General features: G+C 35.4%; 1 protein-coding gene across 2 annotated transcripts; it reads left to right on the top strand.

Annotated features, from left to right (window-relative positions):
* Positions 1–22,492, top strand: LOC124170826 (zinc finger-containing ubiquitin peptidase 1-like). 2 transcript variants are annotated; one of them, XM_046549808.1, is made up of 10 exons: positions 1–81; positions 2,260–3,352; positions 5,604–5,727; positions 6,923–7,041; positions 8,079–8,247; positions 10,083–10,206; positions 17,071–17,421; positions 18,302–18,429; positions 18,532–18,755; positions 21,537–22,492. In XM_046549808.1, exons 2-10 carry the CDS (start codon positions 2,288–2,290, stop codon positions 21,579–21,581), a joined length of 2,349 nt encoding a protein of 782 aa, XP_046405764.1. In that variant the 5' UTR covers positions 1–81; positions 2,260–2,287; the 3' UTR covers positions 21,582–22,492. The 2 variants fall into 2 exon arrangements, with proteins under 2 accessions (XP_046405764.1, XP_046405763.1); XM_046549807.1 differs by lacking the exon at positions 1–81 and adding an exon at positions 100–775.
* The last annotated feature ends 530 nt before the right edge of the window (positions 22,493–23,022 follow it).

The following is a 23,022-nucleotide window of genomic DNA, read 5'->3' on the forward strand; positions in this document are numbered from 1 at the left end:
GTCTGATTAGGCGAATGTTCTGGCAAGTGTGATTAGAGTTCACGAAGTGTATATATTTAATCTTCAGGAAGAAACAACGAGGTAGGGTGTTATTGAATGTTGAAAATGAATCGTTTTTTATTAAATAACTTTGGTGTATCTTTGGTTCTTGCCATTACTATCAAAAAGGCATTTTTTTATATTATATCATCATCTTTACCGTCTCAGTGCTATCAGTGTGTAGAGCATTTCAATTTCCTAATATTTGATTAATACGTGATGTTGAACGATGCGTATCAAGTTCATGTGAATAACACGTCTGTAGTGTTGCAATTATTCTGTTTTGAGGCATTATAAACCATTCGTTTTGTATGTTACTGCGGGACTGTGAGCCGTGTCCTAATTTAATGCTGACTGTTGAGGAATAAGATGTGATTTTATGGTGGCTATCTTCAATTCCAATGGTCCAATCAACTGAATCAGTAGATACAGGGCAATTTTTGTCGCATTTTCAGAAGTTTGTATATAAGTGCGCCTGGAGGTGGTATGAGGTATTGTTACTTTAGTGCTCCAAGAATGTGGGTCATTTCCTGGAAGTGTATCGTTCTCTCAAACATTTGTTTATCCATTTATTACACTGCACCATTGTATTCGTATTTATTGTGATACGTAGAGAGTGTATCGACTGTTACGGTTGTTAAACGGTATTGTTGACGTTTGGGTAAGTTAGTTTACCACCAAGAATGACAGCTGAAGTATGTAGCATTTTTGAGATAGTTACCGATATTTACGTTTGGTAAGTGGTTTTTTAATATGATTAAATACTATTTTAGTTTTACATTTTGTGGTTAACGTACTCATTTAACTAATAGGGTAGCGTATCTGAGTCATGGAACTGAGATGAATCCAGTTTATTTTTATTCAATTTGTACATGAATTTTTCATTTAAGTAAAGACAAATCAGGCAAATCTCTCGAAAATTCCCATCGGCTGAAAATAAGTAAATGTCATTTATTGACTTTATTTGCGAGGCACGCATATAATACTTAAATTAACGCAATTGTACATACATTTTTATTGGATATGGGCAGGAAATCAAGGTCTACTCATTATTTAGGGTAATCGATTTATGTCTGCAAGCATGCTAGTTAAAGTACTAGTGAAAGCGATATGAATCTTTTCTTGGATGTTGCTTGGGTTCTTATATGTTAATGGATTTACAGTTGAATGTTCCAGTGACCACCCTTCAATTTTTATAATAATGTATTTTGCGATAGAATTAATTTGTGCTCAGCACAAAAAGGGTAGTTAATAAATGGTCACATTTTCTTAGAATTTTCATAGTTTGTTCATTTTATGTTGCTGTGATTTTTATTTAATGTTCAACCTATAATCTGGAGGGAATGCTCTGAGATTGCCATTTTGTGCCTTCAGTGCCCGAGAGAAAATCATGAAAAAGTGGGAAAAGACATTTTGGTTTTCATTTAGGTAAAATTTAATTTAATATAGTGCAAAATTTGAAAGTGCTCGTTTTTATGGTTTTATTGTTGAAGGTGCTACCCGATATAAGGGTACTCTTTAAAGTCAGCAGTATATAGCTGGAAATAATTTAAAGTATGTGAGATCCTTCATTTAGGCCAAACTTTTGTTTGAATATTTGGGTTTGGGTTAGTTATAGGTGTATAGATGGACACATTTGTATTACACCTATGGATGCATCATTTTATCTTCATTTACATCCAGGTAAACCTGAAAAGTAGGATTTATTTCATTCGGTGCTCACTTGGTGTTGTAGCTGTTTTGATGCATTAATTTATTTGGTGTTTTAGCTGTGTGTAGTTCGCTCTTGGTGAATTGTGTGGGTTTCATAACTACTTCTTGGAAATGTCTTTGCAGTGGTCCATACATAAACAATTAATGTGCTCTACAATTTTGTTCTTACGAAAATGCTTAGTGAAAATACATAGTAACTGTGAAATAATGTTATTTTAGCAAAAAAATAACTTGTTAACTTCAACTAAGAACAGAGTTAACCTGCATTATGAAAGAAGTCACCATAATGTCCCTGTATTGATCCTCATTGTGAGCAGACAAATTTTATTTTTGACATTGCTGGAACCTTTTAAACTATCTTTTCTTAGTTTGGCTTGAATTTTGTGTTCACAATTCCTCCATTGACCTCACTTGAGGGTGTATTTGAACCCACTTAGGCTTACTTATGAAGTTGAATAAAATATTGCAAGATCTTAGCCTACAGTTTTATTTTCTGGTCTTTTGTAGGTGCTGCTGATAAAGAATAAATCTCGGAATGGCATCAGCCAAGATGCCTGAATTCTTTTACTCCTGTGAAATATGTGGAGTGGAAGGCCTCAATGACGAAGACATGAGGTCTCACATGTTAGTATATCACTTGGAGGGAGCAGTATCTTGTCCATTTTGTGACCTCGGGGACATATCAGCTGACGAAATGACGCTGCATGTGAATAGTGCCCATTTGGAATACCTCACCCCTGAGAGAGAACTGTTGGCATTCATTGACGATGATGAAGATGAAGAAGACGATGAGGATGAGGAAGAAGTGGACGAAGAAACGGAAGAGCTGGGGGGTGGCCGGTATGGGACCCCGCCAGATGTCCCACCAAATGACCACCTTGCTCATTTCCAACGTGAGGGCAGTCGCAGGAGGTCGAGTGAAGAGCGGAGACATGTGGAGCAATTCCATGGCTTACCTAGTTCTTTCCAAAATGGTGCTGCCGTACGGCCTGAACCCAATCCCGTGAAATGTGGGGAAATAGACAATAATGGAGTTGACGATGCTAGGGTGCCGAACCTGGTATTGCCTCAGGAAGATAAGGCCAATGGGTGGGATGATGACAACAACAATAACAATAACACAAATGGTGAGGAAGTTGCATACATGAGACCTGAGAAGAATGAAGTGCCTGAAGCTGGTGTTGAAAGGCCTGGTCCTCTGGCAGGGGCTGGTAGTTCTGGGTCTCCACTTCGTTCTGCTCTAGTGTTGAATTTAGGTGGAATGTCATCAATGTCAGGGAGCAGCCGTGGTCTTGGGATGGGAATGCCTCTTGGTGCAGGTGCACGTCCGGAGAGGTTAGGAAATGGTGTATCCAATGTTCGCCAGTGTCCACTGTGCCCCTACCGAAATGAGTTTCCACTCCGACTTGAGGAGCACATAAATAGGCAGCATTTTGACCCGACAAGCCCGTCCTTGCCAGCCACCTCTCCAGTCAGGCCTCACCATGCCGAAGGCACTCCTGTGTATGATTGCCCACTCTGCGTGCGCACTTTCCAGAACAGCCCCGACCTTGAACTTCACGTAAACATTGAGCACAAAGATATTCTAAGTCCAGCCAAGGTTTGTTTTTTTCATTATCCTCATACTTGATTTATAGATAAGTTTAAAGTGAAGCTGCTCATAATTATTTGATTGCAAATAATGGAGATATATGTCATGCAATAGTGAGATTATGTCCTCAGTGTTGTAATTGCAACTCCTGAGTGGAAAATACAAATCTACATATGTATTAAAGAACCATAGTAGTAAAGGTTTTGAATACATATCATGTTTTTATGCATGAAAGATATTAGGGCAAATCCATTGCCAAAAACAAAAGATATTACGAAAAATTAGTAACATCGCACCCTGGTTGAAATTTTTATACCAACTGCCTTACTAGTTAGTATTAGACATGGATTACCAGAAGACACTTATTAAATCTCTCGAGCATTTCCTGTTGCTGTAATGTTATTTGATGATTGCATGGATATCAACCATTAACCAACATAATTTGCATTGCACAATATGTCCTATTCTTAGCATACTTGCCTTGGGCTTAAAAACATAATCATTACTGGTGGATGCAGTTGTCTTTGGTCTACTAGTGCTCAAGATACCTAATTCTGTAATCATATCTCCTCTGGTGAAGAATTATTGCGATCAACTCAAGAAATTTTAATTTTTATTTCCTTGAGTTTTATCATGTTTTAATGGCTAGTAGCAATAATTTTTGGAATTCCTGTGTGATGATTTCCAATATTGTATTTAAAATATGAATCTGGTTCATCACGATTCATGTCGTCAACTTTTCTTAGTGGCCTCAACCACTGCTGTATGCTCTAGTAATGTTTGATGTTTTACTTCCACCACATGCATTTCTTTGCCATTTGCCTGAGCCTCTGTCAGAAATTGGGTCGCAGCACCCTGAAGGGATTAGAGGCACTATCCTATTAGAGGCCTTGTCAGAATTACTCCACTATGTCTTCATTCTCGTATCACACTTTAAATGCTTATGCCTTGTATTTTTCCGGTGTATTGAAGTTATGATAGAAGTGATTTCACCTTGCACTTTATTTGGTACAAAAGAGATATAATTAAGGGAAACCATGAATGCACAATCCATGGAGATGGATCGTCTATTCGTGACCAGTCTCAGACTCAGTGCTTCAGTTTCTTTGTTGTGCATTTTCTGTATGTTTGTGGATACGTATTCCACTGAATAAAAGGGTTGTTTTTTAAATGAAGGAGGTTGAGAAGGGGAGAACAGAAAAGGATGGAAAAGGAAGAGCATAAAATCACTATCTCTCTCATCACCATCTAAAACCAATTTCAGTCGTCCCATTTTTTTTACAGAAATAGTGGCCGTAGAAAGTGATATTTTAGTGGGTAATCACTCAGTAATGGAACAAACATTCCAATGAAATTAAAATGTTGAAAGTATGCATTGAATATTTTTATGCAGATTGTTTATGAGCCCTATTTTCAAAGAAAATTTCTATCCACTTCCTTTCCTTGCTTTCATCTCTTCATTCATTTTTTCTCATTCCCTGTAAAAATGCCCACAATTTTAATGACAAGGTATTGCTCTATGGAAAGGAAGTGGCTACAATGTTATGCTTTTTCCATCCTAGCAATCACTAATTGACTAAAATATTATGGTTAATCATTCACATCATGGCAATGCCATGTCAAAGTGATCGCAGCCGTTTTCACCATCTTTTCCCCACAGTTTTTGTCCACTTCTCAATATTCTGTTCTCCCAAAATTTTCATTAAATCTGTTGGATGGTGCAAATACATGAATATTATAAAGAGGTAATGAGTGACCGGTAGTTTTGGAGCATACTTGGTTATGCATTAGCAGCTGTCTTGGCAAAATACTAAGATGTAGTGATAGCTGTCAGCACCCTTCATCATTCTGAAAGTTATTATAGAACCTGTGATATATGAAGTTTAAGGGGGCCCAAATTTGTTCGTAAATTATGGAGCTTGTGAATTGGAGTTCATCTTTTTGTGTTGCGGTTCGAATGTATTTTTCACCAGGGAGGAGATGTGAAAACTATAAAAAATGTCACCTTTCGAACTTCCTGTGGTCAGTTTTTTAGTATAAATTAGACAGAAGTTTTACATACTCAATGGTGACGTTTTTTTAACTTTATTATGGTTGAATTAGCACATTTAAAAAAATTGGTCTCCTTTTGATGAATGAATTCTAAATAATTTGATGATTTAACTGCAATGGAGTGCATAAGATATTTTTGGCACTTAAGTTTGCATTAAGGCTATAGATTGTCTTTAAGATCTGGATGTATTTGGCTTGTTTCTAATAGCCATCACATGTCACTCCGAATGCTGAGAATTGGAGTGAGAGCTGCCCAGTTTGCTGCATGTCTGGCTTCAAAGACAATCAAGAAATGGCTTCTCATATTGAGGAGCACTTTAATAGTCAGAAAGGTAAATGTTTATTTTTTGCTTTATTTTAACAATTTTTAGCCTATACTTTTTCGTTTTGAGTGTTGAAGAATGTAAGGATGAGGAGTTAAAGAAATGGATTGTTTTGAAGACTGAATGTGAAGGAGAGAGATCACTCAGAACCATTTGTTCCTGCCCCTCATATTTTGCAGCTTTTCATTTTTTATGTTGAAGAGAGCAATGCAAGCCTTCAGGCATTTTTCAAGTTGAAAACCTAATCATTACTCAACTCTTGCATTTTCTATGTTGAAGAGAGCAATGCAAGCCTTCAGGCATTTTTCAAGTTGAAAACCTAATCATTACTCAACTCTTGCATTTACAGTGTTTAGTGTGTCTAGATTGTATATGCGTTTCATCCATTGCTGTACATGTGTTACGAATATTTTTCAGCCCTTTTCCTGAGCATAATTTCTTACCAAAAGTAGAAACACTTCCTGTTTTCAGAATAACTATGCTATTACTAAATTTTCAGCACTCGAAAACCTGGAACTCTTATTATTGTTTTATTTATAAGAGTTAAATTTTTAAGTCAGAAGGGATATAAACACCCATTTTTATACCCATGTATTTTGTGAGGAAATTTATCATAAAAGAAGTGCTGTTACGTTCTATTTATTGTGGACTTTCTTTGATATAGCATGCTGATTATGTTGTTATTGATTTTAATGATATGAATTTTTAAAAATCTTATGAATTAAATTGAAATTGAAATTTATCAAATTGGTTGGTAGAGGTTTTTTTCTCAAACTTGAGTAAATTTAAATGATTTATATCAAAGTAATTGAAATCAATTTACCCTCTTAGTCACCTGTTCTCTATATAATCATCACTATTAATTTTCTCTGAGAAATAATTTAGAAAAGGGCCTTTAATTTGTATAAATATGGCATTTTAGTAATTAAATTTAAAGGTACTACTAGCCACATGAATTCGATGGCAGTAATATATACTATTTTCTTGTTGTGTGCACTTCTTTTACCCACTGTCTATGCTGTGTAAAACTCAACTGACGTATTAACAAAGTGGTGATTTGAGTTTGTTCTTTAACTTGACTAATTTTGAGTTGCTCACACAGCCCTATTTTATATGGTACGAAAACATGAAACAAAATCGTTTCATTATGCCAACAAGTAAAAATCGGTTTTCTTTGCTAACTGTATATCTGTGTACTTATTAGCTGGTGTCTCACCAATCACGCCGGAAATGTCATGTGATCACATGCTGGCTCGAGAAATCGAGAGACGTGAGAAGGAAGTGCGGAGGCTCCGAGAACAGCGGGAGTTTGAAATGCTTAGAGTAAGTTTATTGCGATCAATATATAGATGTTTAATTAATAAGTATTATAAGTTTAAAGCCCTTAAGAATTGAATGTCAAGAATTGTATAAAGTATTTGGAAAGCTGAGGTATTCCTGTAGATATGGTTGAATACTATCAGCAGACATTAATCAATGAGTAGAGGTCCGTTACAGTGGTTTTATTTTTTGCTAAAATTCGTTTTAAAACTACAGCATACTCCGAATTATTGGTGCTAATGATGGGGAGGGGTGGCACGAATATGTAATCGGAAAACATGAATGATTCAGACATTCACTTTAATTTCTTGTATCTTTCATCATATTCGTAAATCAATCAATCTATTATTATCGGCACACATTTTATTCTCTTATCTCCTCCTATCCTTTCTGTTATTTGCAGATTTTTTTTGTAAGATTTTTATGTAAGTCTTCTAGTGCTTTGAAAAATAATCAATCATTTTTAAAAATAATTGATCATTTTATTTTTGGATTTCATATATAATCTTGAGTATGAGTATTTTAATATGAAAAAGTAGTGATTAAAAACAATGCAACATTCCTTTGCTCATGGCATGTGGTTTAAGAATTGGTTCATCTTGTGAAACCTCTGTTATGAATTTCCATTTGATATAAATATAGCTAACTTTTGGTCCCTTTCTTTTCACAATGAAAGTTATGCTGTGCTATTCTCTCTTGGGGAAGTTGTTATATAAGAATAGATAACTTGTAATACATGTGATTTGTTCAAAGGGAACTTTGTTGTTGGTGACCTTTGGAGTGCTGGTTAAGTTTTCTGTGATGTTCTGGGTAACTGGGAGTGAGGATGTTATGTAAAGAATTAAATAGAATATTTTCAATAAAAATACTGCTTCCTGCTTTATTGTTTGTTTTGTATGGATAAGTGTTATAAATATTTTAGTCCTTTGTCTTAAGGTGATTGACTTAAAGATTTCAGAGTTAACTCTGAAATCACTAGTGGAAAACTTTTTATTTGATCAATGCCAAAGTTGTAAAGCATCTTCAATTGTTCATTAAAGGCTCAGTATGGAATGGATAACCAGGGAAATTTTCGGGAGCAGAGTATGACGAACATGCAGAAGGCTGTTTATGCAGGAGAGATGTCTGTGGAGGATTATTACGAGCGTCAAATAGAGCTAAGAGCGGCAGAAATCAATGGTGTGGATGATGGGAGCTCATGCACTAAAGGTCAGTGCTCAGCAGCCACAATTCATCTTCTTACTCATGCTGGGCATTAATCTGCTCAAATATTTTTTCTCCCTGTCATGTTCAACCAACTAATGATATCTAAGGTTTTATTTTATATGATCATCCTACCATTAGTGCAGTGCCATAGTGTCATGATATCAATCCTGAACAGAATTCCTTCATCAAAAATATTGCTATTCAACATTATTTGCCAGGTGAATTTTGAGTAGCAAAAATAGAGCTTAAAATAATTCACATAGTAATCTAATGAAAAAATTGGGGATAATTGGTATTGGCTAGTGACATTGTTCTTACTTGAACTAAGACTTTATTTGGATGACCTTAGAATCAAAAATTTGTATACAGGAGGCTTTTGAATGGCTCATTTGGCCTTAATTTTGCTAGGGCAACAGAAAACATCAAGTTGGCAGAATTCTAGAAAACTTTCCAATAAGTAGGTATTTATGTTGTTTAGAATTCCGTATTAACAATATTCTGAAGTATCTTTATTTTGTTCACCTTTAGTGATGCATTAATGATGACTTTTCAAGTGCATAGCCTCCTCTTACAGAATAAAACTTTTAAAATGCAACAAGACCAATAAGAAATGTGTAAAAAGGGAAATATTAATGTTGATAGCTATTCACAATAACATTCTGTGGGGGAATGTTTTTAAGTCAGTTGATATTATTATTCTCTTAAAATGTCATCCACAAATTGCACATCATATTTGATCTTACATCCTATGTTTTAGCTTTTTTCTGAAAAATGTTTCCTGACCCTCTTTGAGATATCACATGAAATTGGTGAATTTCCGGTTGTACGTGATACCACTTAGTGGCTTAAAATTGTGTTTTCTTTTCATAGAAAGCTGTTCCAATGGTTGGACTGTCAAACGTTAAACAAATGGCAGGTCCTCTTTTGCTGTTTTTCAACATTTTGTGTTTAAGAGTTTGTCTCCCCTGAAAAACCTTAAATTAATATTCGACTGTAATTATCTGGTATGAACTGATTACTAATTCATATATAAGTCTATCAGTCTTGTTACAGGAGATGTGTATTGGAATTTTATTACAAAGAGACGAAAAATGAATGGGAAAGTCCATTCTAGATGCAGTTTCAACTAACCAAGATATTAGCAAGGGTCTTGATGATAACCTTGGTAATTTAACTTGGTAAAACGTTGAGGACCAAACCTGGGTTTATTTTGGTCTGTGATGCTTGTGGAATATTGCATCTTTTCTGTCTGATTTCTTCTTCAGCTGTTGTGTACTGAATGGTTGTTGCCAAGAAGGTTATTTGAAAGAGATTATCTTCAGAACCATCTGTCCATGAAATCATGGTAGTAATATAATGATAATTCGGAATTGCACCAAATGAATGGTATATCTGTGCCAATATGTGTTCATTCACCATGGTTTGTATGTAGGAACTATGCACTGAAAGAAATATATTGAACTGTTGTGGAGTTAAGTCAGTGAGGGCACATATTTAAATAATACTCAGGCTGATTTAAGAAAGTAAGTATTAAATAAAACAGTCAATTTTTAAAAGTTCTGGTGGTCCTTAGTACCTTAAAGTGGGTCCGGACTTGATTAAAACCTAACTTTAACTATCCATAATACCTAACCTGCGAATACCCTAATTATTTTGTTGTCCTAAGTGGTGGCTAGGGCTGAAAAAAACTTTTACAATCGTAAAAGTTTCCTTTATTTTTTGCATTCCTCATTGTAACTGAGTATTATTTGAAAAGACAAATATGAGTATGGGCCTACATTTGTCTGTGTGTGCATGTGTGTTGATGCCATTGGATGTATATATTTTTGTGACTATAGGTCTTGTTCCTAAAATTCGGGGGATCAGTGCCAGCTCCAACAATGTTGCAAGAACTTTCATGTGTACAACTGTGGACCACTATGCCTCAACCTACGGTGATAAAGGATGGGGTTGTGGTTATAGGTAAATGACTCAGGAAATTAGTTACCTTGTGCTCATTTCCTCAGTATGCATTTTGTTTAATCATCATTGAATTAGTTGTCCAGGCTAGATGAATTTTTCCTATTTATTTGCTCTCAGCTATCATTTATTGATGATGTGTAATTTAATTTAAATGCTTTTGTACGTAGACTATTATTTTTTTCCTGGTCGATGAAAGTACTTGTGGTATTTGCCTTTTTTAAAGAATTTTTTGTGGCATTGATAGCATCATTTCTGTGAAATAGAATTTTGGGCCAGTTGACCCCAGAAAGAGCCTCAATGGGTGGTGTGGCAAGGTTAGCTATTTCACTAGCAGATTGATGTGTACATTTTTCATTGTGGACTTCTTTTCTTTCTAATTTTTAAATTAAAGGGTAGGATTTCTAAAGCTTTGATGGAATGATGATCTAATGGGTAATAAGAAAATGTGATTATTCAGAACTATTGATATGTAAGGGAATATCACAAGTTTTAAAATATTGAGGCAAGTTAAAAAAAAGTAAAACATATAATTCGTGCATGCCTATTCTTTTTTTACTTATCTTTCTCAAATCTATGACTTCTTCTGCAATCAATCTATTTAGCTCATCATTTTCTCCATTGACTGTGCAAAATTGCTTTCATCTTTCCATGGAACGCAAACTATAGCATTAGCAGTTGTGATTTACTGGAAACTTATGGCTTCTGAATCACCATCTAGGTCAATATGTACACCTCCCAACATTTCTGCCATGCCCACATTATCCATTGTCTCAATTTTAAGTCAATGGAAGCACTTCAGCTGACCCCTTGCACTGCTTTGGGCAGTATTTATTTCTGCATTTAAATTTTTTTAGCCTCATGTATGTGGTCTGGAAGACCTTAATTTGGAGCTTAATTAATATTTCACTTATTAGTGTGTTTTCTACATTAAAATATGGGGCAAACTTTTGTATGCCATTTTCCCTCTGAGATGGTTGCCCAGTAATAAATATTTTTTTGTTAAATCATCAGATGCTTATTCTTCAACTCAAACTTATTGTAATAGGTCAAGGGAACACAAATATGCCAAACACTGTCTCTAAAATGACACTGCATAGAAGTTGGAACAGTTGCAGGCTACGATGTTATGTAGTAAGGAGGTCCTTATCATCCTGTGAGAAATGAGAAGTTTGGGAAGCTAATGGGTTGCCAGTTATCATATTTGAAACTTATGAAGCCTTTTTGTTGGGTACCTAATGTACTTGTTGGTGTCAAAGTTCAATGGTGAGGTGATGAACAGGTTTCACCAGTTTATTTAATGCCATGCATATTGTTCCTTGCATAAATTATCTCAAAGTATTTAATTTTTGACATTTTACTTATATAATTGTGTTAAACAATGATTCCTACATTTTACTAGGATTTGCTGCCATTATTTTCAACTTAATTTCCTTATCCAGAAGTGTCTCTTAGAGAAAGAGCACTGGATACCTTCAAATGTTGACGTTTCAAGTGAAGCTCAACACTTGACTTGCTGGAGCACATAGTGCTATCAAGCCTTGTATGATGCCTGCGAGTGGAAAGGGTTTAACATGCAGGAAACTGGGTGCTTGGCTTTCTCTCCAACTGTTTATTAAAGGTAGTAATTTTGTTTTCTGAATAAATGGCTTGGGTTATGATCAGTTACTGGTTGTTTTTAGTCGTGTTGGTTAGTGTAATAGGCTCCTGTACTCAGTTAGCATGTTATTGTTTCTGGAAAGCATTGGTAGACTACTTGCTGAAGATAATGTAATTTACAGTTGTTATTAGGGTCGGAGATGAAGTGAAGTACCTAGTGATTTTGAGCAGAAATGTGAAGGATGTTCTGAATATTTAATTAGTACAGGCTGTCAGCTAATAATGCCTAGAAAGGGTTGTCCTGGGATGAGCATGTTTGAAGACAGTTAAATTAGTTCGCATACTTATTTTGTCTCAGTGAGGCTGGACTTCCTCTCTGATTCTCAAGTCACTGATATTTCACTTTGCTGCCATCTTTGTTCATCATATTCCTAGCCAGGGAAAGACATTTCAGGGGGATAATGGGAATCTGTAAGCACAATACAAAGGGCTCTGATGTAAATTGTGCTTGTGTAGCTCAGGCGGATAACTAGCCCATTCACACATGACTCATCACATTTGATATTCGTGCATTACTTTGTTCATGTGTCATATGGGCCAAATGCACTTCCCTCATACCTTCCTTAGCTGTGCCAGGAAATGAAGAGGTAGAGAGGAGGAAATACATCTGTTACCATGTACACGTTGTAAAGGTGATGCTAAATGTAGTAATGGGACAGGGATTGGAAGATTTGATCAAATTTAATTTAATTCATGGTTTATAGAATGGATTAGGTTGATTGGATGCATGCAGAAGAAAAAAGGTAATAAATTGCATAAATCTGTGACATGCATAAATTAAAAATTCTTCACAAGGTTAAATAAATGAATGAATGAACTCCATGGCCATATTAATTGACTTGAACTCTATTTGTAGGAAACTACTGAACTTTCAAGTGAGTTAGGTGTTTCCAAAAGTTTTTCCTGTGGTAGGCTAGGGGCTCTTTGATGAATCGCTCATTGGGGACAAACACTTTATCTTCTTGTGCCATCTGCTGTAGTAACATAACCTCAGTTGCTGACGTACTTCTCCTCAAGGAAGGCATTGCGATTTGTACAGCCCAGGTATTCAAAGGTGTGAGTGGAGACTTGCTGCTTCACCAGACCCCAAGAGACCATTGGTGATTGGGCAGCTAATGGCAGGAAGTGAGAAAGCAAAGATCACTTTCCAAAGTGAATTAACACCGTGTGCACGAGAAACATAGAATCATTCTCTAGTAAGACAGCTCACTAGATAAAAATATCATCAACAATACATTTCATGGATTCAATTGTAACTCCTTTGCTTACAAGATTATTTTTACTACTATAGCTTGAGTAGAACAAGAAATCTGAATCCAATTATGTGAGGATTTTGGCTTTTTGAAAGAGTTGAATACCACAACAGTCAGTGGGATGCATGTGTATCCATGTAGGATCTACCGTCAGTGGCTATTAGGTGCTCTTGCAATATTTTTATGATAACACTAGCTTGTAACATTTTACAGGCAGAATTAATTAGATTTCCGCCATCTACTATTCTGTGGCATGTCATAAATAAGACATAAATCGGGGGAAAACATTGATTACGTCAGTGTAACAGTGCTACTGTGTTAAACTTTAGATTGTCAGATGATAGAATTTCTCACAAAACTCATTCTTGAGCTAAAAAGTTCTATAACACTAATTTTTTGGAAACCAAGTAAATCTCACTCTGTAGTTGTGATAATTTGGTGCCTCTATCTATTGATTATAAATTTAAATTATTTTGACCACATAATTTTTCCAGGCAATAAGTCAGCACAGTTTAGTCGTTCTTGAAGTCCTTTGGAGTTTTTTAATGCATATGTCTTATTTTATTCAAGGAGAAGTATACATGTTACCAGCATTGAATTAAATATTCTTGCTGTGGTAGTAGGATTAAGTTTGTAGGTGCTTTGAGACCAGTTTGTTTGCGTTTTAGTTAGCATCTCTATTCTTTGTTTAGTGGGTAGCTTTTACAAATATGTAATAATGTCTCAACTTATGGTTGTATCATGTTGATATTTTCATTTGTAGTTTAAATGATTCCGCATTGATTTGGCTTATGCCCTGTAAAAAAATGTATAACTTGGTACAATTGGTATTATTTTGAGACTAGGTATTTTCTGTCAGTTTAATGCATACCCTTTGATGCTGCATATTCCATTTGACTCATTCATCCAAGTCTTCAGAATGTAGCTTGTTGAAAGTGGAGTAGCTGTTCTAAAATTATAGTCTTGGCTAATGAAAATTTCACCTAAACACGACTTCAACCTGCTGATCGACCTAATTAGTGGCTTAAGACTCTGACCCTTAAGACATTTAAAAAAGGGTAGCAGCATCATTGCTTGTGGTTTGAAAGTTAAGGTGGAGAAAGTTGTACATAAATTTGAAAATAATATTCCCTCACCCCTAAAATGTCTCAAAGGGATTATACTATGGATTTGTTCACCATTTTTGTTTACTGTGGAATGTGATGGAGTTTAAAAAAATAGAGAGACTTGTATTTTTTCCATTTTTTGATCCACTGAGTACTTCTCAAGCTATCTGTGGCCAACAATCAACACCAAACTTAAGTCTTTGGCAGACTAAGTTCATGAGGTGTGGCACTCCTGCCTAGTGGGTCTCTTCTTCGGAACTGTTACTTATTCCCTCGCGTATTCGGTTCATTTATGTTTACTATCGTGAGTGATTCCTTCCTTCAATGAGTGGGTGTCCCTAAACGAGTGTATGGACAGTTTTAGTCGACAGGAGTGGTTTTATGATGTTGCCAGCTCATTGAAAGTGGGTGGAAAATTTTAAGTTATTTAATTTTCAAACTATTTATCTATATTTATTTATTTCCATACTGCCAAAAACAGCACAGTCATCATTAGCCACCAGGGTTTGTTTTTTTATGATGGTGGGAAATAAATGAATATACATATATGTAAAAATAAAACACCAATTTATCATAAGTGCCACTATTGAAAATGATGGCCCTAAAAAATAATGCAGTCAAAAATTAAGTGGGAATCCCTATTTTTCACCTCTATGTATTGGAATTAGAATTCATCCTTTAACCCATATAATGCCAAACAGTGAAAATGCACCATTCAATTAGAAATTGGTAACAAAGTATTAACCTTCAATTTTAAATATTTTCTTCAATATATGTTAACTAAAGGCAGTAAACTAAATTTTATTGTAATTTATTAAGTTATTATCGACTTATTTTGTAGTTAATTTTAAAAGTTTCTTAATTTTTTGTCTATGGAGGCCTACTGGCGTACCATTTTTTTGAAAGTGCATTAATTATATTTACAAAACATTTTATAAAATAGTGCCATAGCAGTTGCATGCATGTTGTGCAGTTCTGAGATTTGAATATTTAACAATATAGTTTTTGAAGATAGGATTTTGGTAGTTGCTGTTTTCGCACCTTTGACATGAGGGGGTTTGTTGGATTTTGTCAGAGGCACCGTACTAAAGCAATGAGTAATCCATGCTTTTTGTAATTTCCAAGTGAAAAGTATATGACTTTGAGCATTTATTCTGATAGGAAATTGATGGAAGTATGTGCAACTAATCTGCTCATGAGTGAATTACAGATTCTTGGGCTGTAGATTTGTGAAAATTATTCATATTTTACCAGCGTTACTGCGGAAAATTGCTCCCTCAGTTTTTGAAAGGGAATATGCTAGGAGGAACTAAATAATGAAGGACTCAGGACTAATGAGCAGACTGTGACTTCACCGTGCTAATACACAGTGTGGTGTTTACCGTGGAGCACACTGTCATATTCTACACTTATATGTTATTCCTGGAGAACGGCTGCTCGGACATTAAAGCGGAGTTTATTTAGGTGGTTATGGATTCTAGTTTATTTCTTAACCCCTAGAATTGATACTTTTTATTGATTGGAAATAAAAATTAATTGGAAAAAATTTGTTGTTATTGCATTTAGTGCACTTGAGAGACCTCTGAGTATTCAACAGTTGACCTGATTTTTTTAGCATACTGATGCTACGTGTAGCATATTTGAAGTGACTTAAATTGAAAATCTGAGAAAAATTAAAGAATAAATGTTACCCTGGGGTACCCAGTTTTATTTGATTCATATTAATGGGGATTTAAATAAATTGGTGCCATTTTCCATGAAAAATTGCTGCATATTTACCTACAACTACCTATGTAGTACCCTTCAGGCCACCCCACCACTGAAGGATGTGTGGTGGCAGAGATGTTAATTCTCTGGTTGTGAATGTTTAATACTTAAAATTAGTACTTCCTTGATAAATTCTACAATGATAGATATTCTTCCCTTGGACTGGTTTTTGACCATTTAAAACTTGTCATCTAATCTTTTTTTTATGAACAAATACAGTAATGAAATCTTGTAGATGTGGTTGTGGTCCTGGTCTTCATTACCTGTGTCCATAAATTTGGAAATTTTCAATTACAGCGGACTCCCGATTATTATTTAATGGGGTTTATCAGGGTTGCGGATTATCCGTGCATGATTTTTACTTTCCCTCAATTTTTTCCGCGATCTTTATAAAAAAAATAAAATGGGACGCAAAATCATCAGAATTACTGCATTAATGCTAGGATAAACTAGGCTTATTAATCCCGTTTGTAAAATGGAAGCGATCGCGCACTAGCTGCATTCACCGGAGCACCGGTTCCTGTTTTCCAATCCTCGCAGTGCGCGACCGTGCTCCGCTAAAAAGATCGCGAACTGACGAAGAAAGCTCTCATTCAGTCCAGGAAGGACTTAAAATAACAGAAAAACTGCATAAATAATAATGCATTGTTTGTTTTAGGGAAATTATGAACATTGCAAGACATTTAGGTGAAAGTTTGGGTTATCCTTATTTTCCGATTATTATCTCTCCCCATCATTGGCCCGGATAATCGGGAGTGTTCTGTATTTTTCGTACCCAGGTCAATCTTGCAAGGAGTGTAGCACAGTAGAGCCAAGCGTAATTTCTGATGTAGTTATCTATTTTGTTGTTGGGTGGTATTAGTAGATTTTTGGTCTTGCATGTGTATTTAAGTAACTGTCACTTATGCAATTATGTTTTTAGTTTGTGAATGTTTTTTCTTTGCAGTTGAATGAATTTATATTTCTTGTTTATGTTGCAGATCTTTGTATTGCGTTTCTTTGTGTGTATGTGGACAAGGATTGCCTTAGAATTAGATCGGAATGGTTTTCATGGGATTGATTTGTTCATTTTTAACTTCTAGAAACATGCAGATGATGGTCTCGTCTGTCCTCCATCACACTGGCTATAATGAGCAACTTTACAAGCCTTCCCTCATGGGCGGAGGGATTTACGGCATGAGTGGAGGTGGGGGGGCAGCTGGCTCTCGAGGATGGCCTGCCTCGGGCACACAGGGTGGTGGCCTGCTTAGCGATGCCGCCGTGAGTCGAAGTGCCATGCCATCAATTTCTCGGCTCCAGCAGCATGTTGAGTGGGCGTGGAGGCAAGGATTTGATGTCCAAGGCTGTGACCAATTGGGAGGAAAGCTTTTCAACACTAGGAAATGGATTGGAGCCACTGAAGTTGTCACCTTTCTCTCATCCCTCCGTATAAGGTTGGTATTCTTTCGTCTTCAAATTATGCGTCTTGGAAAGGACAAGAAATGCATGATTTTTCATGCTGTGACTAGTACTATGTAGTAATGACTGGAAAAAGATTTGCTACTTTTTTCACAGAATTCATTTATTCTGCTACCTGTTTTGTCGAGTAGGCCAAATCATATGAGACGAAATTGGTAGTTAAATATGTAATAAAATTATGTGGAAAAAATACCACAACTTTTTAATTCATTAGAAAATATACCAAATCATTTAATTCATTACCCCAGTTTCATACTCTAAGGATGAAGTTTGCCATGAGAAAAATATTTGGCTGGTTATATAAATATATGTATATGTAAATGGATAAGCATCATACCATTGAGTATGCTCTTTTGGAATGAAGTAAGCTTTATTATATTCCATCGGATCTTAACTAGAGATGGGTCAAATATCATTTTTCTCGAATTCGAAAATTGAATTCAAATGCCTAATTTTTGATGGATACCTCACTCAAATATCGAATACTGTATGTGCATTTTTCCACCAATTTTTAATACAAATTAAAATTGAAATAGCGCTGGACTTTGGATGGCAAACTTAAATTGAATTGAGTCAATAAAAATCCTTAGGATCTAAAAGTATTTAAGGGTATTAAAAGAAGCATTGCTCGTGATATGTTCACCATGATCACCTTTGATCAGGAATTGGTTTAAGCATAGATATCAAAATTATACAGTGTAAAAATAATCCTTAATAAATAATAATTCAAAGGCTTATGGAAATGACATTGATGGTCAGATAGCTTTGAGTCATCAATTTTTCTGTGTGTGTGTGTGTGTTTTGCTTGAAGAGTGCATAGTTTTGAGGGTTGCCTTATTTGCTTTTCTGCTGCAGGTGCTTGCTGGTAGATTTTCATAGGCCAACTAGTCCTGATGGTAGTCATCCTGAGATGTTTGATTGGGTGTTTCAGTATTTCCAGGAGAATGATGAGTTCAAACCGCCTCTCTACCTTCAGCATCAAGGTAACTTAAATGTCTTTGTTTCTGTTATGATTTGATGCTCTACCCTAGTTGCCACACCATTGAGTGATGTTATTTTCATCTTGTTGGTTTCGTATTTTCCAGGTCATAGTCGCACCATAGTTGGAGTGGAACAGCTAAAAGACAATTCAATTACCCTCCTGGTTTTTGATCCTAGTCACTCACCTCATCAAATGTCTCATTTCCGGAACACAGCCACTGCTATCTCTGGCATGAGGTTAATAAGGAAGTCTTTGTCTGCAATGAAAGCTCGTCAGTATCAGGTTGTTGCAGTTTGTGGCATCATGGATACAGAACAGGAGTATCAAGTAGGTTACTGTTTTTTTGTTAATGGTCTCATAAAGTGCCTTAGTAGCTCAATCCTGCACCAAAGGGCTAAATCTTTTAATCCCTACTAATCATTTATTATCATGATTTTTACATTTTCTTAACTACATATGTTATAATTATTTGGGGCAGTGATTTTGATATTTGTGTAAATTCTTGATAATTAAATCAATTTCACTTGAATCAAGCCTAATTAAATGTCAGTTTTCAGCTTAATAGAATGTACCAAAAGATCTAAAATATTCAGATAATGCAAGTTTCTTTTGTGAATTGCAGAATCAGGGATTTGTTTTATCTAGTTATATGGGACTGTGAACTATAAAGGGAATATTTTCCGAGGAAGAAATTCCCTAAACCATTGCCACTGTTTTCGTTTACCCCTGTTTTAGCATTAACGCCTAGACTACTTACCTTGCTAATCCTTAATGCTGTCATTAGGGTAGTGGAGGATGAGTCACTTGTTGGGTATAACATTATCCAGGAGCAACTTTTTACCGTTAGTGTTATATGTCTGTGCGATTGCAAAGTTTATAACCTAGGCAAAATTGAAAGAAGAATTGAGTCCAATCACCATGTATTTCTAACATTATTTAAGCCTATTTCACTTGTTGGTGGTATTGATAGAAAGAAAACATGCAAATGTGGTGTGCTTATTTTATTCCACACCTAAAAGAATCGCTCATTACACTACGGCACCGTCATAGTCTCAAGGCATCACAGAATGACTTCTTGCTAAGGAGGCATAAAGTATATTTTTGGCAATCCATGAGATATTTAAAATGATTCCCCAATGAAGAAGATGCAAAGCCACTAACTTGAATGTTTGGCACTACTCTGGGGCAGTCCATCTCCATCTGAGCAGTTATGAGGTCGCGGAGGCTGAGGAAGCATCTGGAAAACGTCATGTAAAGGCGACAGAATTGTTCTTTAGTGAGCAACAGTGCTAAAATGTCCTAGACACGTAGCTCTGATGTCATTTCCATCTGCATCTGGCTATTCTGCGATCTTTTGACAAGGAAATAAGACATATATAGTGAAGATTAAAACAATAACTTGTGGAGGAGACTATTAGGCTTCATTTTTCTGCTACAATTGTGCCTTCCCTTGATGAAATGCATCTTAAATGACCTTACAACCATCCTACGGTCAAGGATCAGCTCTAGGTTATCCTGATAGTTATACGTCCTAGATGACATATGCGGGGAAACGGGCATGTGATAGTGCTGGCTAAACTCATTGTTGGCAGATGATTTCCCTAGCTTTTCCACATGGACCTATCTACCCAAAAAAATTACTCACTCTAGCTCCACCCTCGCAATTGGCCATGCTTGTCGTAACAGACTTCTATGTAAGCACCACTGCTACTACATTCATAAAGTAAAATCTTAAAGGTCATGATCGTAGGCTGTTTTCTAAATGTATGGATTTTTCTTTCATGGACGTTTTCATTCTTATTTGTTGGGCTCATCAGTGGTGCAGCGAGGGATAAAAGGAGAGGATAAAACCCCCCCAGAGCACAGAGAAATTTAAGTTTAATCTATTTTACTTAATTGGATTGATATTAATAATAGAACAGTGTAAGGATTAATAAAATATCCCTCAGAAAGCCGTAAAACTCACCATTTTGAACCATTTATCGTAAAATTCCATATGTATTAATCTCGCACCTACCGCTTATCCTGGTGGGTATTGCATACCCCCTCACACCCTGGTATTAGTTGCACCTAAACCCCCCCCCCCCACTTGCCTTAATTCCTAGCTTCGCCCCTGAGGCACTTTGATTTTTGGTGGCATCATATGTAGACATCTATAATACGGTATAATGCATCATCTGTCACCGAAAAAATTCAGATTTTTGTTTCTTACATATGTATGTGTTGCTATGCTGATAATTGCATTGGTGTTTTAGAAGACAAAGACTACTTTTCTATGTGAAAATCACGTAACTGTAAACTTATGCTTAGCTTTGTGGTATTCTCTGAAGAGTCGTGAAAGATAGCTGGCTATTTAGAGATACAGCAAGAATGCCATGGATGTTGTGAACGAGTCAAGGACCTTTTTTGCTGCTGAGGCATTTAGGCAATACCTAAAGTTCTTGTTGTGTGGAGAGTGGTACAGTTTGCTGGCTCTGGGGACTGGCTTTTGAAAGTAATAGATTATATGTGGCTTGTCTGAAATGGCAGACTGTTTCAAATCTTGAACCTGCATTTCAGTCTGGGAGAGAAACATCAAGTTGGAGGAAAATTAATCATGGCAAATGGTCGATTTGCGGTTGCGTTAAAGTGATGTTCTGCCGTGTTTAACCTTTTTAATTATGAATGAATGTCTTTCTTTCTAAACCACCTCAAAAATTGAAAGCCAATAGGGTTTTACCTAGGTCTGGTAAAAATTTTTGGGCCAAATGAGCTGAAACACATTTTCAAAACACTAAATTTATTTTTCACATTCCTCTCATGATCATGCGTCATAAAAATTAGTTGCCCCTACAATTCTTGGCAAGGCTTGAAAAGGTGAAATTTCAGGTTTTCTTATTGTTTTTAATTTTTTATTTGAGGTGAAAATAATGTTAATACTTTTTAAATATTTTTTAGGTTTCAAAATTTGGTGTTTTTAAATATATAATACATTCAACTAATGTCTTTAAGGTCACAAACTCTGCCTGATACTTATTTGTTGAGTAAAGCGTAGTTCTATGTGTTTGATTGTTAAAATGGTGTAATCTATTTTCATTAAATGTGATTAAGCAACCTCTTCCTTTTCAGCAAAGCAAAGTGCTACGCTCAGTTCGAATACCCCAAGACCGATGATAGTTGAGAGCTTAGGGAAGAATTATGAACTTTCCTTATCTAGTTAGAAAAGTTAGTTGGTGAACTTGATACCAAAAATGGTGCTGTGTCTTCTGAATAGGATGGATCATGCTGCTTGTTGACTTATTAAACTAAACAAAACCGTACAAATAATCAATGTTTCCAATTGATTTGCATTTTAGTGATGTTTAAAATGAATGACCTGTCCTGTGATGAAGGTTTAAGTGGTCTCACCTTAATCATTAAGCCACATAGATTAAGGAGCTTGTTACTACAAAAAGTTGAGAAGTGTTTATTGTATTTTTTTTGTCTGATGTTTTAATGAAGCTCAAGAGTTAAATCTATGATTGCCAAGAATTAATCACGCACGTGTTTTTCTTGGATAATGCTTTCCATAACCAAAGATTTGTTCCCAATGTGCCTGTGGTTGTGAAGGATGGTATGCAAGTTACCACACAGAAGTTTTAAATATATGGAATTGTCAATCGAAGACCAAATATAACATAGGAGGGAAAAAGATATGCAAGCATTAAACTAAGTCACGGATTTGCTGGGGAAAAATTTTAATTTATGAAGTCATTATGATTATCGTTGTGTGTTACCTCAAATTTTTGAACTTATATTTGTTCTGTGGTTTCTTGTTTATCTGTGGTAATGACTGTTAGCATCAGCCTCATCAGAATTGCATATTTGTGGAAAGGGAACACAAATATCCTGGTGTGCTGCTTAAAAATCTTCCTATTTGTAGTCATAAACTGTTTTTAGAAGCACATATATATGTGGATGTTATGTTAAAAAATTTTGGTTTCCTTATAGTTTATTTTCCTTGTTTTGATAATGTGCTATTTTGAATCTACTAAATTTCCTTGCATTCCTAGTCATTTATGCCATAATAAAGTGTTTGAATTTTCTTTTTGCTGTCTTAATTATTTACATATTTTTGATATTCGTATTTATGTATATTTAATTTGATGCATGTGATTTGGTCAAAATGATGCCTTACTTGAAAAGGGAAGTTATTTTTTATAGAGTCTGATTCTTTTTACTTTGAGCTTATCACCTTGAGAGGTTTGTTGAAATATGCCTCTTTGAAAATCCAAGGTAAAATTTCCCCTTGATTTTGTGGCCTGAGTTCTTCTCATTATCTTAACATTACGTACCTATAACTTCATTTAGTCCAAAGCCAGTTTTGAGTATTACATGGTGTGGCATGTTAAAAAATAACAAATTCATGCAATCAATAACTTGCTACTTTCTATTATTTTGAATTTTAAGGAAGAAAAATGATTTCAAAGTACTTACAGAATTGGTCAACAAAAGCATTATTTTTAATAATTATTACTTAAATATATCGTCAATTTATTTGCAGAGTAGATGTATTTAGGTTGATTTTTTATATATTGTAAACGTAGAAATTTTTGTAATTTTTCATGCCTAACTC

This window comes from Ischnura elegans, chromosome X, assembly GCF_921293095.1.
Source record: "Ischnura elegans chromosome X, ioIscEleg1.1, whole genome shotgun sequence".
Classification (NCBI taxonomy): domain Eukaryota; kingdom Metazoa; phylum Arthropoda; class Insecta; order Odonata; family Coenagrionidae; genus Ischnura; species Ischnura elegans.

Coding starts and splice junctions, on each gene's coding strand:
- LOC124170826 (XM_046549808.1), top strand. CDS start 2,288: ATGGCATCAGCCAAGATGCCTGAATTCTTTTACTCCTGTGAAATATGT. Junction 8,248..10,082: donor TGGGAGCTCATGCACTAAAG/GTCAGTGCTCAG, acceptor TTGTGACTATAG/GTCTTGTTCCTAAAATTCGG. Junction 10,207..17,070: donor GGATGGGGTTGTGGTTATAG/GTAAATGACTCA, acceptor TTTAACTTCTAG/AAACATGCAGATGATGGTCT.